Source organism: Triplophysa rosa, linkage group LG23 (assembly GCF_024868665.1).
Source record: "Triplophysa rosa linkage group LG23, Trosa_1v2, whole genome shotgun sequence".
Classification (NCBI taxonomy): domain Eukaryota; kingdom Metazoa; phylum Chordata; class Actinopteri; order Cypriniformes; family Nemacheilidae; genus Triplophysa; species Triplophysa rosa.
In genome coordinates this window covers 664,514-678,620 of record NC_079912.1, presented here as the reverse complement: position 1 = coordinate 678,620, position 14,107 = coordinate 664,514, and the positions used below count along the sequence as shown (strand labels likewise).

The 14,107-nt window shown below is 40.3% G+C and overlaps 1 protein-coding gene across 2 annotated transcripts in view; it reads left to right on the top strand.

Moving 5' to 3' along the window:
• Positions 1 to 14,107, top strand: part of scn5lab (sodium channel, voltage gated, type V-like, alpha b) — a 186,094-nt gene that overhangs the window by 27,227 nt on the left and 144,760 nt on the right. Inside the window, exons 3-8 of one of the 2 annotated variants that reach the window (XM_057322728.1) lie at positions 1,806 to 1,924; positions 5,370 to 5,459; positions 6,795 to 6,923; positions 9,874 to 9,965; positions 12,429 to 12,677; positions 13,555 to 13,618. In XM_057322728.1, coding sequence (XP_057178711.1) covers positions 1,806 to 1,924; positions 5,370 to 5,459; positions 6,795 to 6,923; positions 9,874 to 9,965; positions 12,429 to 12,677; positions 13,555 to 13,618 — 743 coding nt within the window. Of the gene's footprint in view, positions 1 to 1,805; positions 1,925 to 5,369; positions 5,460 to 6,794; positions 6,924 to 9,873; positions 9,966 to 10,179; positions 10,272 to 12,428; positions 12,678 to 13,554; positions 13,619 to 14,107 lie in introns of both variants that reach the window. The other variant, XM_057322727.1, reaches the window with a different exon arrangement.

Below are 14,107 nucleotides of genomic sequence, written 5' to 3'. Positions count from 1 at the left end.
TTTGAATTTTTTTGGCAAACTCACCCCTCACTTTCACAGAGCAGAAATCTTAAAGGAGGCAATGGCATCATTTGTTGTGTTTATGAAGTCCTGACGTGCTTTATGAATTTAATCCCATCCGGATGAAAAGCATATGTGTTTTTCTCGCAAATCACTGAGAAAATGACTTGTGTTTTAATATCAGCTCAGCCGTGAGAAATGTAATCTCATCTGGATAGCAGTGTGTGTTTTTGAAATGTATTTTTTCATCTTATAGAGTTAGATGCGTGGCAGGGTGTTTGTGACATTGGCATTCTTCCTTTTGTACGCTTTTCAGAAATGATCGCCGTGTTTTGATCTCTGCCTCACTCAGGTCTGAAAGTAGAATTTGTCATTATTGCCTTTGTTTTGTATGTTTAGTATTTTCCCTCATGCAAATGTCATAAATCATTCTGTAAATCCACTGCAGCGAGGGCAGCGTATCCCTCTCTCCTCCTTCCTTGTGTAGTTACCCTCTGAATCCGCCCATGTGGACCCGGCAGATGATATCCCAGAGGAAATGTGAGGAAAGTGGAAACAAACGAAGGCAAACTTGACCCAGTTGTTACATAAGAAGCAAGAACAGAAGGGCGGAGAAAGCAGGCTGTTTTCAGAGGTTATAAAGGCCACTGCCCTGACACGTTGAGAAAGGCAGCAAGCGCGTCGCTGGAGATGACGGCGTGCAGCGTAAGGGGTTTGCCTGCGCGTTTTGCCACAGTGGCAGTAGTGAAATATGCTGACCCTGATGCCGCCCGCCCGCAATTATTCTTTACGCCGTGACTGCTGGCATTATTTATGCCATGGGGAGGCGGTGTAAATCGAGCTCTGTAAGGGGGCCATGAATCCTCGGCAACCGAACGAACGGCGTGTTTGTGAGAGAAAAGCTCCCTGGTAGCGCGAACCATGGCGACAGACGGGTGTCCCACGAGAGCGCGTACCCTCCCTCGTGCCCTGTGGTAATGTATTTGCGTGTAGTGTGCGCCCCGGAGTATTGCTTACAGCTTTATCATCGTAATTATGAGTTTGGTGGAAAATTTTGGGTTTATACCTCTTCCGAGATATATTGAGTGTACCACAGTTACATAAAATACCATAGTTATCACAGTAAAATTGTGGTGACTCGGTAAAAGCCACCAGTGTTATAAAATAGGAAAAACTGATCAAAACAAACGAAAAACAAGGCTGAGGTATAGACGCATGTTAGACTGCTTATAAAAAAATTAACACGATTCAAGTTTATTCCTATAGAACTTTTCACAGTTTTGCATTATTAAAACAAGACCGTTCTTAAAAAACATTGTATTATAGAAAATGGAAGGCAGGGTGTTATTGAATATCTTTCCAATTATTCCAAAATGTGTACTTTACCAATCTGAATGAGTAATTGTCTGTAGCGTTTTAATCAGACGGTTATATTAGTAGTTCTATTACGTATGTCTGTCATATTTTATGTAAGATTTACATTAGCGACAGCGGAAAAAATCACAAATGAGTTTTTTTGTGTTCCAGTTTTTTTTGGAAATGGATATCATCTGTGTTTTAATTTAAGAATATTCAGTGTTGGAATGGTTTTATGAACAGTTTTTGACCTTCATTAGTAAATACGTCCAATGGCCAGATATATTGGCTTATTTTGCCCTAAAATACTGTCTAGGTAGTCAGCTCACTTTGTTTTGGAACAGAGCTGACGTCAGTACGTTACTTGTACATTCAAATAATTTTCATGTATTGTGAAATGCCTCTTCTCACTAACGTTTCTCTCCTGATTCTCTTCTTTTCTCCAACAGACGTTTATAGTACTGAACAAAGGGAAGGCCATCTTCCGCTTTAGTGCCACTTCTGCACTCTATATCTTTAGTCCTTTTCATCCTGTGAGAAGAGCATCAATAAGGATTTTAGTACACTCATATCCTTTCTGCTGCTACTGATGGCAGATGACTTCTGGAGTTTTGCATTGATCGTGATTGAGTGAATGGGTCTGTGTGTTACAGTATGCGAGTCTAACCCGTGATTTCAGCACTAAGGCTGTGTTCACCTTTGACTTCTTTTTTTTAAAAAGAAAAAATTGAAAATGCTCTTTTTTAGTAAAAATCTTTCAGCGTTGTGGTTACAAATAGTTGCTGGCAATGACTTCGGAGGCGGCGTTTGTGCACGAAGGCAGCTCAGAGAAACAGATTCAGACAGGCTTCATAGGCAGCGACGTGAAGTCTATTTGAATTGTAAAGAGAGCGTCTTAAAGTTATTGAAAGTGAAAATTAAACTTACATTTATACAAAACTATGCTCCCACCAGTGTTTCGGCCACAATTATATTTTTTCGGGCTTAATCCTGCTCGACCAATCACCGTCCCCGCATGTTGTTATGGAAACGACAGGTCTCCCTACTCGCTTGTCATTGGTTAGCTGTAAAAAAGGTGCTTGACGTCGGGGATTTTTTCAGAAAAATTGAACTTTCTTCAACATCAAAAGACACTCTGAGCTGCAGAAAAAGACACCGGCGCTGGCGTTTTAAAAAACACTCTGGCGTATTTTTGAAACAGTTTCAAAAAAGTCAAAATCTGAACATAGCATAACTGCATTTCTCCATTTCACTGAAAGGACTTTAAAGATAAAATACTTAAACTTGTGTTTTGTGTGAGAGTGGAACGCTGTGTGAAAACTGTTTGACATCTAAACATCAATGAGATTAAATTGAGAGCAAATGGAGACGTTTCTTTGTTCTCTAAAAAAATACCCCTGTGTCTTCTCTAGAGTTGCAGGAGAGCTCTAAACTGTGCTTTCTGCTCAGTCAGAGATCTCAGTAAGTACTGGAACATTTCTCATCAAATTCATATGATTGGTTATGCTATCAACATTATTTTATATCTTTATACATGACTGCTGACTCTTTCGTGTACATTTTTTGTCTCTGAGAAATATCGGAGACAAAGTTGATACACTAAACATAACTGAGCAATGAGCGAGCAACGTCTGAGCAATAGAGAGAGAGTTTCACAATCATCAGGAACATGTGTAGTGAGCACCTCTCTCTGACATTCAGAGGCTATGCCACGTATGAGCGTCTGTTTGGCTGAACAAAGCCCAGTTCGGAATGGCTGTTTTCCCAAAGCTCCATCTACGCTCGCACCCTCTCCGCTGCTTAAAATAGCCTGCGGTGCTGTTAGGCCTGCCCGAGGTGTTGAGAAATATTGGGCTCGTGGCACTTTGCTCTTGTGCAGTTGATAAGCGCGTGAAGAGGCTTTTGGTGAAGGTGCTGTGATGGTCGACTCCGTCCCCCTTCACCTCACGCCCCTTTTACGGTTCGACAGCCCGCCGGGCATCCAGTCACCCAATATCCGCATAAGTGCGATCCCGTGTGATATAAAGCTGAACGTACTCTACTGAAGGATTTTCTGAAGTATGACACAGACACTCATAGAGGTGGGTTGAAGGCGGGGGTCCGTGTTTTAAAAGGTTTTTCCATTGACACCTATTAAGAAGTGTCCACGTAATCTGTTGAAATAAGTCTTGCACTTCCAGCGTTTCATATGCTAGCTGTCTTTGAGATGATGGTGATGCTGACAGACCATCCAGGTACCAGCTCATTGGTTGAGGTGTGGCATGCGTTCTGGCAGTTAAAAGTGTTCACGTTTAGATTCCACACATCCCTGCTAACAGCAAATTTCCCGAGAGAGTCGAAGCCGGGAAACACGTTTGATTAAAGCGTGCAACAAGAGCGCATTCATAAGGTGAGAGCGTCCCGCTGAAGTGATTGGACTCATTAGCGAAATGTGAGAGATTTGATTCACAGATCAGACAGCTGAAGAAACGGGCCTATCAGAGCAAAACGCAGTGTTTCCCGGATTCGTCTGTGTCACCCGTGTTAACAGGTTTTGCCCAACTTTGATCATCATATATGCTCCAAAATGTTTTAGGTGCGACAGATGGATTTAAGGGGATAGTTTACCCGAAAATTATTTCATCATTTCTTCATGTCCTCATGTCATATCAAGCCTGTTTGAGTTTCTTTCTTCTTCAGAACACAACAGAAGATATTTCGAAGAATGTTGATAACCAAACAACACTGAACTCCATTGACTTCCATTGTATGAACACAAAACCACTGAGACATTTCTCAAAATATCTTCTTTTGTGTTCCACTGAAGAAAGACTCACATACAGATTTGATTTATATCTCTTTAATTGCAGGATTAAATTTAGTGTCTACACAGGCGGTTTAAAGGCGAAATTTTGTGATTTGATGTGAGAGGAAGAGCAGACATTGAGTGTGAATTACAATCATACACGGAGGTCTCAAATCAGCCCTTAAAGCAGAAAAAGACCAAAATAAAACCTTGTGGGTGTTTTTCATTATAAGACGGCGTCTGCCGGCACAACGTTTAATAGTTCAGCTGTAATTTTCAGTGTCATTTAGAATAACAAGCAGCTGTCATTCTGTCATCAGCTTTTAGATTCCCATACTGTACCTGTGCTTCAAAGATCTGTAATTAAACCCTGTCGTATATATGTCGTATATAAATATATAAAGATAAAATATAGTGAACAAAGTAATTCTTAAGATTTTTTTATTCTTAAGATCCCATTTTAACTATGGGATGCAAAAAAGGTTCTTCTGTGCTCGGACGTTGCTCTGTCATAGCTCAAGAGAGATAACATACAGCTGTGAAAAAAATTAAGAGACCATTTCAATATTATTTTCAGTTTTTCTAAATTTACTGTTTATAGTGCGTTAAGGTAAAATGATCATTTTTGTTTCATTCTGTGAACTACAAACAATAGTTCTCCCAAATTTCAAATTAGTTTCTATTTGCATTTATTTGCAGACAATGAAAACTGGAGAAACAGGTGAGAATGACAGAAAAGATGCTCTGTATTTTCTTAGACCTCAGATACTGCAAAGACAACAAGTTCAGATTCACTTTTGAACAATACAAAAGTCATATTTCTACATGTGTTTAGGAAAAGTTCATAAAAGGTTTTTTTATGTGTAATCTGGATTTTTCTCAGTTTTCATGTGTCTTGTCATGCTGTCAGTCTTTGCTGTCGGAAGACTTTCTTTCACTCCTGTAGTTTGATTTTGTTGAAATTGAACAGACGCTGGACTGGAATGACCACGATACATCTAGAAATGATGATTAAATGAACATTTGGAATGATCTCTTGATTTTTACCGTGGCTGTATGTCAACTAAGGCTCAGATGGGGGCCAGAATCTGATGAGAAATGTTTGAGATTGACCATGACTTGAGCATCTCAGCTGATCTGAAAACAGTTTGAGACGCTGTTGAGGAGACGTGTGAGATTTTCTTTAACAGATAGTAAATGTACACGTTATTGTCTTAACTGTTCTTACTTTATTCAGTCTTTTCATTATGTGCACTATTTTGACCAACTGTTGTTTTATGGCCATGTCTGAACCAGCGCAGTGGGCCAAATATGTGGAGTGAGTACACTTGTCTTTCTCTCTGTCCTAAACCTCTCTGTGTTTGTGTTGACCTCTGACCTCTGAACTGTGCCCTGTCTGTCTGATGTAAAGCTTTGCCAGGTGTTTGTTGGCTTGTCAAACTCAAGTAAGTTAAAGATTTGACTGTACGGGACGTCTGCTCTGTGAATGAAATCATGATATGAATAAATGATTCTTCAAAATCATCATGAACTGGAATGAATACAAAGACATTTAGAAGTGAACTTGGACAAAACTCTTTTTTGAAAGCACATTGGATGGTCTATCCATCTATCTGTCTATACATCCCTACATCTGTCCGTCTGTTTCTCTCCATCATCCATCCATCTATCTGTCTTTCTCTTCATTTATTCTCTCTTTCTCTCATATCGTGTGATTTATTTAGCGTTGTTTACCCTTCTGAAATGGGTCTCTCCATCCGGCACACCTCGCGTATCTGTCTGTCTATCTGTTGATCTGCTTGTCTGTCTCTTGGTTTGTATGTCCATCACCTCCAGCTTCAGTAAGGGTTGCAGCAGAAGTTTGTAGCGGGTAGACCGGATTTATCCCGTGTTTTCCATGCAGCTCGTACGGTTTGATGTATTCTGAGATGAATGTGACCTACAGTGTAAGTAACTGTGGGAAATGAGTCTTGTGCTTGTCGAAAAGCACGCAGATCTTTAAAGACGTTCCCTGCACAGGCCTCCGAGTCCTTCTGCACCGTGACCCAGCGTTTGAAAGCGAGCGTTTGATATTTCCATGCAGAGAAACTTGATGCGCATGCAGCATGCAAAGACGACACCTGTTTTTGAAACAAGTATGAAGTCGTACCGCTCAACATCATTCAGAGACCAGATATCAACGTCAACATTTTATTCTCAAATAAAGGTTAACACTTTGCGTCTCATTGACAGACTTTGTGAATTGAAATCTCTGAATTGATTTTGGACAACAGCGTTCAATAAAACGTTGATATCAGTCAACAAATAACAATGTGATGAGAGGTACGACATTCCCCAAAATAAGATTGTACTCACTAATACGGCTCAGAACCAAGTGAAACTAAAACCAAAAATAAATCGAACGGCTTTGCACTTCAGAATGTTGCATCTGTCCCCCGGTCACCATCCCCTCAGCTGGAGGGTCTCTCTTTTATTTGATGGTCAGGATTTTAACCTCTGTTCTCATCTTGATGATCTCCAGCTCATGACAAACGTGCTGCTGGACTGTGAATGTGCTGAATGTTTTTTTGCTCTGCGTTGTCCTTCATGATCTCTGTGTGTTACCTGTCATGTTCTTTCATTTCGTCCCTCCCTCTCTTTATCTCCCGTCCAGATACACTTTTACTGGCATTTATACGTTTGAGTCGTTGATCAAAATCCTGGCGAGGGGCTTCTGCATCGGGCCCTTCACCTTCCTGAGGGACCCCTGGAACTGGCTGGACTTCAGCGTCATTGTTATGGCGTAAGTTCATCTTTCAACTCTGAGTTTCACCCTTTATGTAAAAATGTCCTGTTTTCTAGACAAAAAAATAAAAATCAAGATCATTTCATAAAATCAACGTAGTAAAGATAATAAGATAATAATGTCTTTCTAACTTGATTGGCAGTTTTTCTTTCGCAAAGTGATGCATTTAATGGGGTTTATAAATAAGCAAAATTAAAACATAATCTGCCAATTACATAAGAAAGTAAAACATACACTGTCTTATTATCTTCTTTTATTTTATCAACATACAGAACAGTAGGATTTTACAAAACAACTATATTGAGGTTTATACGGTCCCCTTAAAATGAATTCAAGATTTGTATGTATTAAGGTTTTCTCTTAATCACAGTGACACAGACCCACAGATATAATGAAATCATAAGCAAGTGTTGTTGTATTCTAATAGATTGTCATAATCTAATTTTATTTGTTTGACCTGGTAATGATGGGATTAAAATAACAGTCCATATATCTGATTTATTATTATTAGAGGTTATGTGTAAGTGCTCACACTGTCCTTGACCCTTATCCCGAAACACACGTAGCCATGGCAACAGAGCTGAGCGTAGATGTGTCACCCCTAGAGTTTCAGCATCACATCCGTGTGTCACTGAATGAAATGTTTTCAAGGTTTGGTTTACAAATGAAGATTTGGGATCTTTGTTCCAAACCAGAAAAAAAATTGTGAATTTGATATTCAAAGAAAGAATCTGAGTCATTATTTTGGATGGACTATCCCTTTAAGATTATTTTTTTCTGGGGTTTACTCATTTATTTATAGTTAATTATGTTTAGTTTTACATGACTGTTTTCTACTTTCTCTCTGACACAACAGACTGATTTTACTTTTTCTTTTACTTTCATCTTTTTACTTTTTCATTTATTTGATTAAAGTGGCCGTCACTCAGATAGTTTCTGCATATCTCATGTTAATCTTGAGTATTTACAGAATAGTATCTCACCCTTCAAATATCTGTAGAGTCTTTAGTTTGATCACATTTATTACCGACAGGGTCACACTTTATTTTAAGGTCCCATTCTTAAAATACGACTTTTGCCTCAATAAACTCTTCATTTGGTGCTTATTAATAGTTAGTATGATAGTTGTTAGATTAAGGTATTGGGTAGGATTAGGGATGTAGAATATGGTCATGCAGAATATGTGCTTTAAATGTACTAATAAACAGCCAATATTCTAATAATATGCATGCTAATAAGCAACTTGTTAATAGTGGGAATTGGTCCCTATACTGAAGTGTTACCAAAGACAGATACTGCTGTACGATTATTTCCGAAAACATACGACACGTGTGGGGGGATGTGGGGGCAGAACTAAAGCACGTGCACACCCATTGCCAACAAAACACAGACGTATGACTCAGGTTAACTTACCGCGTGCGGTTCATATCCGGCATCTTTTAGCACTGGGACCGCACCATCTATCAATTTCAAACCATCTCCAAATCCAGCGTTATATCCACCGTTTATATGACATTCATCACCCAAATGCAGTGAACAAACAAACACAGCTGAACTTCGCGAACGCAGTGCTCTCTCTCTCTCTCTTGCTCCAGCTGGTTGATGTGTGCGCATGCTCGTTCTCCCGCTCTCCTTGGTTGACGCGTGGGCGTGCTCTTTCATCTGGCTCTCGCGGGTTGACGCGTGGGCGTGCTTTTCCGGGAGAATTGTCCAATAAGGGACTAAGAATGGTTGTTACGAAACGGATTTTCATATTCGAAAAAGACTTTCCGAAACCTATACGAATGCTGGGGGAGTGTATCGAGCTCAGAAATACTACGTCATACGTCCAACTCGTTTTTTGAAAAGTTGAGAAGACAGCACGTTTAACAGTGTAAAGAAGTTAGAATGCATGAAACGCCGTTGCACATCCCCTTGAAACTTTTTAGTGTAAAGCACAACATTAGATTTTTCGTGGTATCATGTATTGTTGCTCAACTTTTCTTGCTTATGACTGTTAATGTTTTTGAGATCTTTCTGTTGTAACGTAGAAATGATTCACTGTCAACATTAATGATATAGTTCATAATATTGCCTTGTTATTGCCAAATAGTCATATTGTTGATAATAGAAAAATACATGAATAATATATTCACCTCTATTTACTCTTGCACAGACGTAGCAGATAACAAACATGTAGATTTAAAGCAAAAATATTTGCTTCAATATATTAATTTTTTTTACGTGACGTCGCAACAGGCGAGCAGAAGTCAGAAACACAATTCAGAGTTTCATCTCATACAACAGTCATTCAACACCCAATGAACACCCCCCCAACATGAATTTATCTGTAACTCACAAGGTTTCTCGAGCATGTAGATGTTAGAGATGCCTGTCGGTAACCTCTCACTCGAGCCGTGCCGTGATGAACTGCTTATTTCTCGTTGGCCTTTAAGACTTTATTTCTCCGGCATTAACTGACCGGTCGTCCTTGAACCGGATGTTTCAACAGTGTCAGGCCCGAGCAGAGCCAGTAAGTCACAGGTTGTTGACAGGGACGCTGGTCGCCCCTCTTGACTTCATTAAAGCCAGACTCATGACAGCAGATAGAACGGCTGATAAATCAGAAACGCTAACCACCAGCGTCCAGCGATACGGCCAAACGTGATGTTATTCTAACACCGCCTCATCGTGTGATGTATCTTGAATGTTTGAGCGTCTCGATTACCCACATCTCCCCTCGCCGACATGCGTTCATGTAATTACATTGGGTTATTTTCTAAATCAAACCTGCTGCTGTCATCTGCAACATTTTAAAGGGGCAGTTCACCCAAAACGGAGAACTTGGAAGTATCCGACAGAGGTTTGATTTTGAGGTGAACTGTTCCTTTAAGACGACATCAAATGAGCTTGTATTTTTGTTCTCTTTTCTTTTGTTTGTCCATATAATTGTAATGTGACTCTGCAGGTTTCTAACTGAGTTTATTAAAGTAGGCAATCTACAAGCCCTCCGAACGTTCAGGGTCCTCCGAGCTCTGAAAACAATTTCCGTAATCCCAGGTAAGAGGTTTCTAAACCTGCGACGGCAGAGAAAAGTCACCGTGTTGCTGTGTGTGCAGTCTAGTGCCAAAAAAACCACTCGGGAGCCGAACTGCATCTGATTCCTCTCGTATCGTCTCTTTCACCACCTGAAGCGTCACGCTGCATCATTCAACAGTGTGTTTGTTGGTCTCTTGTTGGTGTTGTTGTCATTCTATGTGCTGGCTTATTGCAGATATGTTACTGAGTTTGTGGACCTGGGCAATGTCTCAGCGTTACGGACATTCAGGGTTCTGCGAGCGCTGAAAACTATCTCAGTCATCCCAGGTGAGAGGCCGACAGACAGCAAGGCCTGCCTTGATACTGGATGACCAAACACCTACCGGACATTTCCTTCAGTTCCAAATCGTTCTTGGAATTGCGGAAATGCAGAACGTAGGGAATGAGACTTTTGAGTTGATGCTCGATAGACAACACATGAAGTCAAAGTGTGTGTCGTATCCACCTCACCTGCTGAAGTCAAATAACAGCTGGTCTTCCAGTTTAACCAGTGGAAACCAGTTTGGTTTTATATTAAACAGTATTATATTAAATTGATGCCAGTTGTCCAGATTACTGTCAGCTCTTTATCATGAGCGTCACAGAAGTTGTAAACACACTAACACATCCTGCAGGTGTATGTTAGTAGGTCGATCTCGCACACACACACACACACACACACACACACACACACACACACACAGTCTGGTTTACTATCTCCGTGGGGACAGTCCATAGGCGTAATGTTTTTTATACTGTACAAACTATATTTTATCCCCTAACCCAACCCCTAAACCTAAAGATCATAGAACACTTTTTGCATTTTTAGATTTAAAAAAATATATTGTTCTGTACAATTTATAAGCTTTTGTGCCCATGAGGACCTCAATTTTGGTCCCCACAGTGACACGAGTCCCCATGTGTTGGTGTGTATTCAGGTTTAGGTCCCCACCGGGATATACAAACATGAACACACACACACACACACAAGTGAAATGACATCAGTGTAGATCTCTCAGGTTACTTTACCCGTCAAGCTTCAGAGCTTTAGTCAACTCACTCAAAACGTCTCATTGGACTGTAGTGGTTAACATGTTACATGCATGAGTAGCGCTAGCGGTGTGTGACTCGGCATCTCTGCATGTTGTGTGATCATGAACAGAATACACTTTCTATGGAACGAGATCATATGCCGTACATACAGTTTATAGAAATAAATATTCAATTATGTGAAGTATGTAAATTCTATTATACTATCCTGTGTTTGAATACTGGATTCTGATTGGCTGGAAGGTGTTCATTAAAACTGTTTAATGCACGGGTAGTTCAAGTCAGTTTGATTAACATTCGAAATTAACTGACAAAAACTTCACCTGTCTGTTCAATAATGACACCGTAAACAACAATAACATCGTTAACTTTGCAAATGACCGTTGTATAAGCGGCTTAATCCACGGCTAGCCGTGCATTAAAGGATTTTAGTGCACTTCACAGAGGCACCACATGCTTTAATGCACAGATAGCCGTGGATTATCCCTTACTTGTATGATGCATGTATGGATTTCTGTATGTATGGTTCTCTTTCCATGGACGTGTAATCTGTCACATTTTGTGTGCTTGCTGCACTCATAAATGTTTGTGTAGATGACTCTAGATGTCTGTGTTTGCTCGCAGGTGAAAGAAAGTGCACTAAAATACACTGAAATGTATTTACACTTAAATATACTGTATATTTCTAGTGGTCGGTTTTCACGCACTAATTGTGTATTTAATATACAAAAAAGTCCTTAGTACTTTTTTAGATAAACTTAAGAAGATCTAAGTGTACTCATCTGTGCTTTTTGAGACACTGTGAATAGAAGTACTAAAGACTATATTTCTAGTATATCACTGCTGTCCTTTTGAAACCTTGTATCTCCATATTTCGCAATTTTTTTGCCGTAAATCATTATTATTAGTCACCCTTTATGCTTGTCACTGGGCTTTGCAAATATCTAGCCCATAAAAAGTATTAAAAAGTGCTTGTCAAGTTTGACAAAACAGTATTTGATCATTTAAAAAAAAGGTGTTTTTTTCCATTTCTTGAAAAACGGCAAATCTGGACATCCGAGGTTTGGGAAGGACAGCGACGATATTAAATGTGTGAAAATAGAGCACTCATAAATCAGTCGTGTTTTAGTGCACTATTCTTTTTTTTACTTGGGTTTGATGTGTGATCCAGAGTTGGGCATATTCAGAATGTAATAGTATCTACATTTGGATTGAACGGCCCTCAATTCACATTCTTTTGGAATGAAAGCTCTTATTTCTGAACGTAGCACAGCTCTGGTGTGACTCTCAGATTTGATGTGTACTATAAAGAGTTGTATAGACTGATGCTTGACAAATTAAAAAGTCCTTATTAGAACGTATGCGGTTCTTCATGCGTCTGTGTGTGTGGATCAGGTCTGAAGACTATCGTTGGTGCTCTGATTCAGTCGGTGAAGAAGCTGGCTGACGTCATGATCCTCACCGTCTTCTGCCTCAGCGTGTTCGCTCTCATCGGCCTGCAGCTCTTCATGGGAAACCTGCGACAGAAATGCGTCCGCAGCCCCGCGCACTGTCTCAACACCACCATACCTTCATATTACAACAGCACTTTTATCTGCAATAACAGAACCTGGTCTTCTGTGGAGGATTTCCTCACTAATGAAGGTCAGTCGTGTGGACTTCAGTGGTCACGGGTCTTAATATGTCACAATCATGTTCAAATGATGTTTCAGGTTGTATCTGTTGAATGACAATGCTGTCAGAGAACCTGACGTCTAGCTGAGATTTAGTCTTATTTTTGGTTGGTCTCATTTCATTAGAATAGCAATTAGGACAGCGTTGGCACTCAATACGTTGACCTGCAGTACACAGATGTAGGACACAGACGGAAATAGAGACGCTCGTATGCTTTGTCATGGTATGCTAATTGTTTAAATGTCCAGAAGCCAGAAGTTCCTCCTGAATGTAACAGGTTTTTATTAGCACTGAAAGTTTGAGAAGTCTACAGGAACTTAACTGTGTTTATTATCAAAAGCCTCTGAATGATGTCTGTTAGGAGTGACAGTACGGAACTTATACGGCGGTCCGGCTCGCGCTGGTAAATGTTTAAGGTTTTGCTGGAACACAGAATGTAGACAGCTGGAGGGCCGTCTGCCAACCGGGAGCGCGGGAGTTTCTCCCTGCGGCCCCTCGGCTCTCCAGCCCGGAGCCAATGGACAAAAGCGTGAAAATGAGACGAGATAAAATGGAGGTCTGTGTCTGCATGGGAGGGATACAGATGAGGCTGTCACTCTCTTTAAATGGGAAAAAAAACAACCACAGGTTCAGCCTATAGTGTACATTTCACCTCCTATAACTCAACCGCAAGCGTTGTGTTTTAACTTCTGAGGAAGAAATGCAAAGAAGTGTTAAATGTACTGTATGCAGTTTAGAAATCCACTCATCCGGCACATCTTGATGAGAGAAGCAGATCTGCTGCTTATGGTTCAGTAATGATGAGGATCCCTGTTTGAATCTCAGAATCTGTTCTTTGTGCTTTCAGACAATTACTTCAAAGTGGAAGGAGCTAAGGACGCCTTAATATGTGGAAACGCAAGTGATGCTGGGTAAGTGAACATCAGGCCTGGGTCAGACTCATATTTTATAGAATGTGCTCAGTTGACTCTTTGAAGAGGATTGAAAAAAAGTATATTAAACATGTTAGTTATTGTATGTGTTTGCATGTGCTAAACTTCCTTCAGCAACACTGGGGTTGTGTGTGGCGTTTGCTTTGTTCTGGGAGGTTGCTAGGTAGATGCTAAATGGTTGCTATGTGTGTGTTAGGTGGTTATTAGATGGTTATTAGATGTTTGTTATGTGCGTGTTAGATGGTTGCTAGGTGGATGTTAGGTGGTGGTTGTTAGATGGTTGCTAGGTGGATGATATGTGGTTTTTAGGTGGTTGTTCGATGGTTGCTAGGTGGATGTTAGGTGGTTGTTAGATGGTTGCTAGGTGGATGATAGGTGGTTTTTAGGTGGTTGTTAGATGGTTGCTAGGTGGATGATAGGTGGTTTTTAGGTGGTTGTTAGATGGTTGCTAGGTGGATGTTAGGTGGT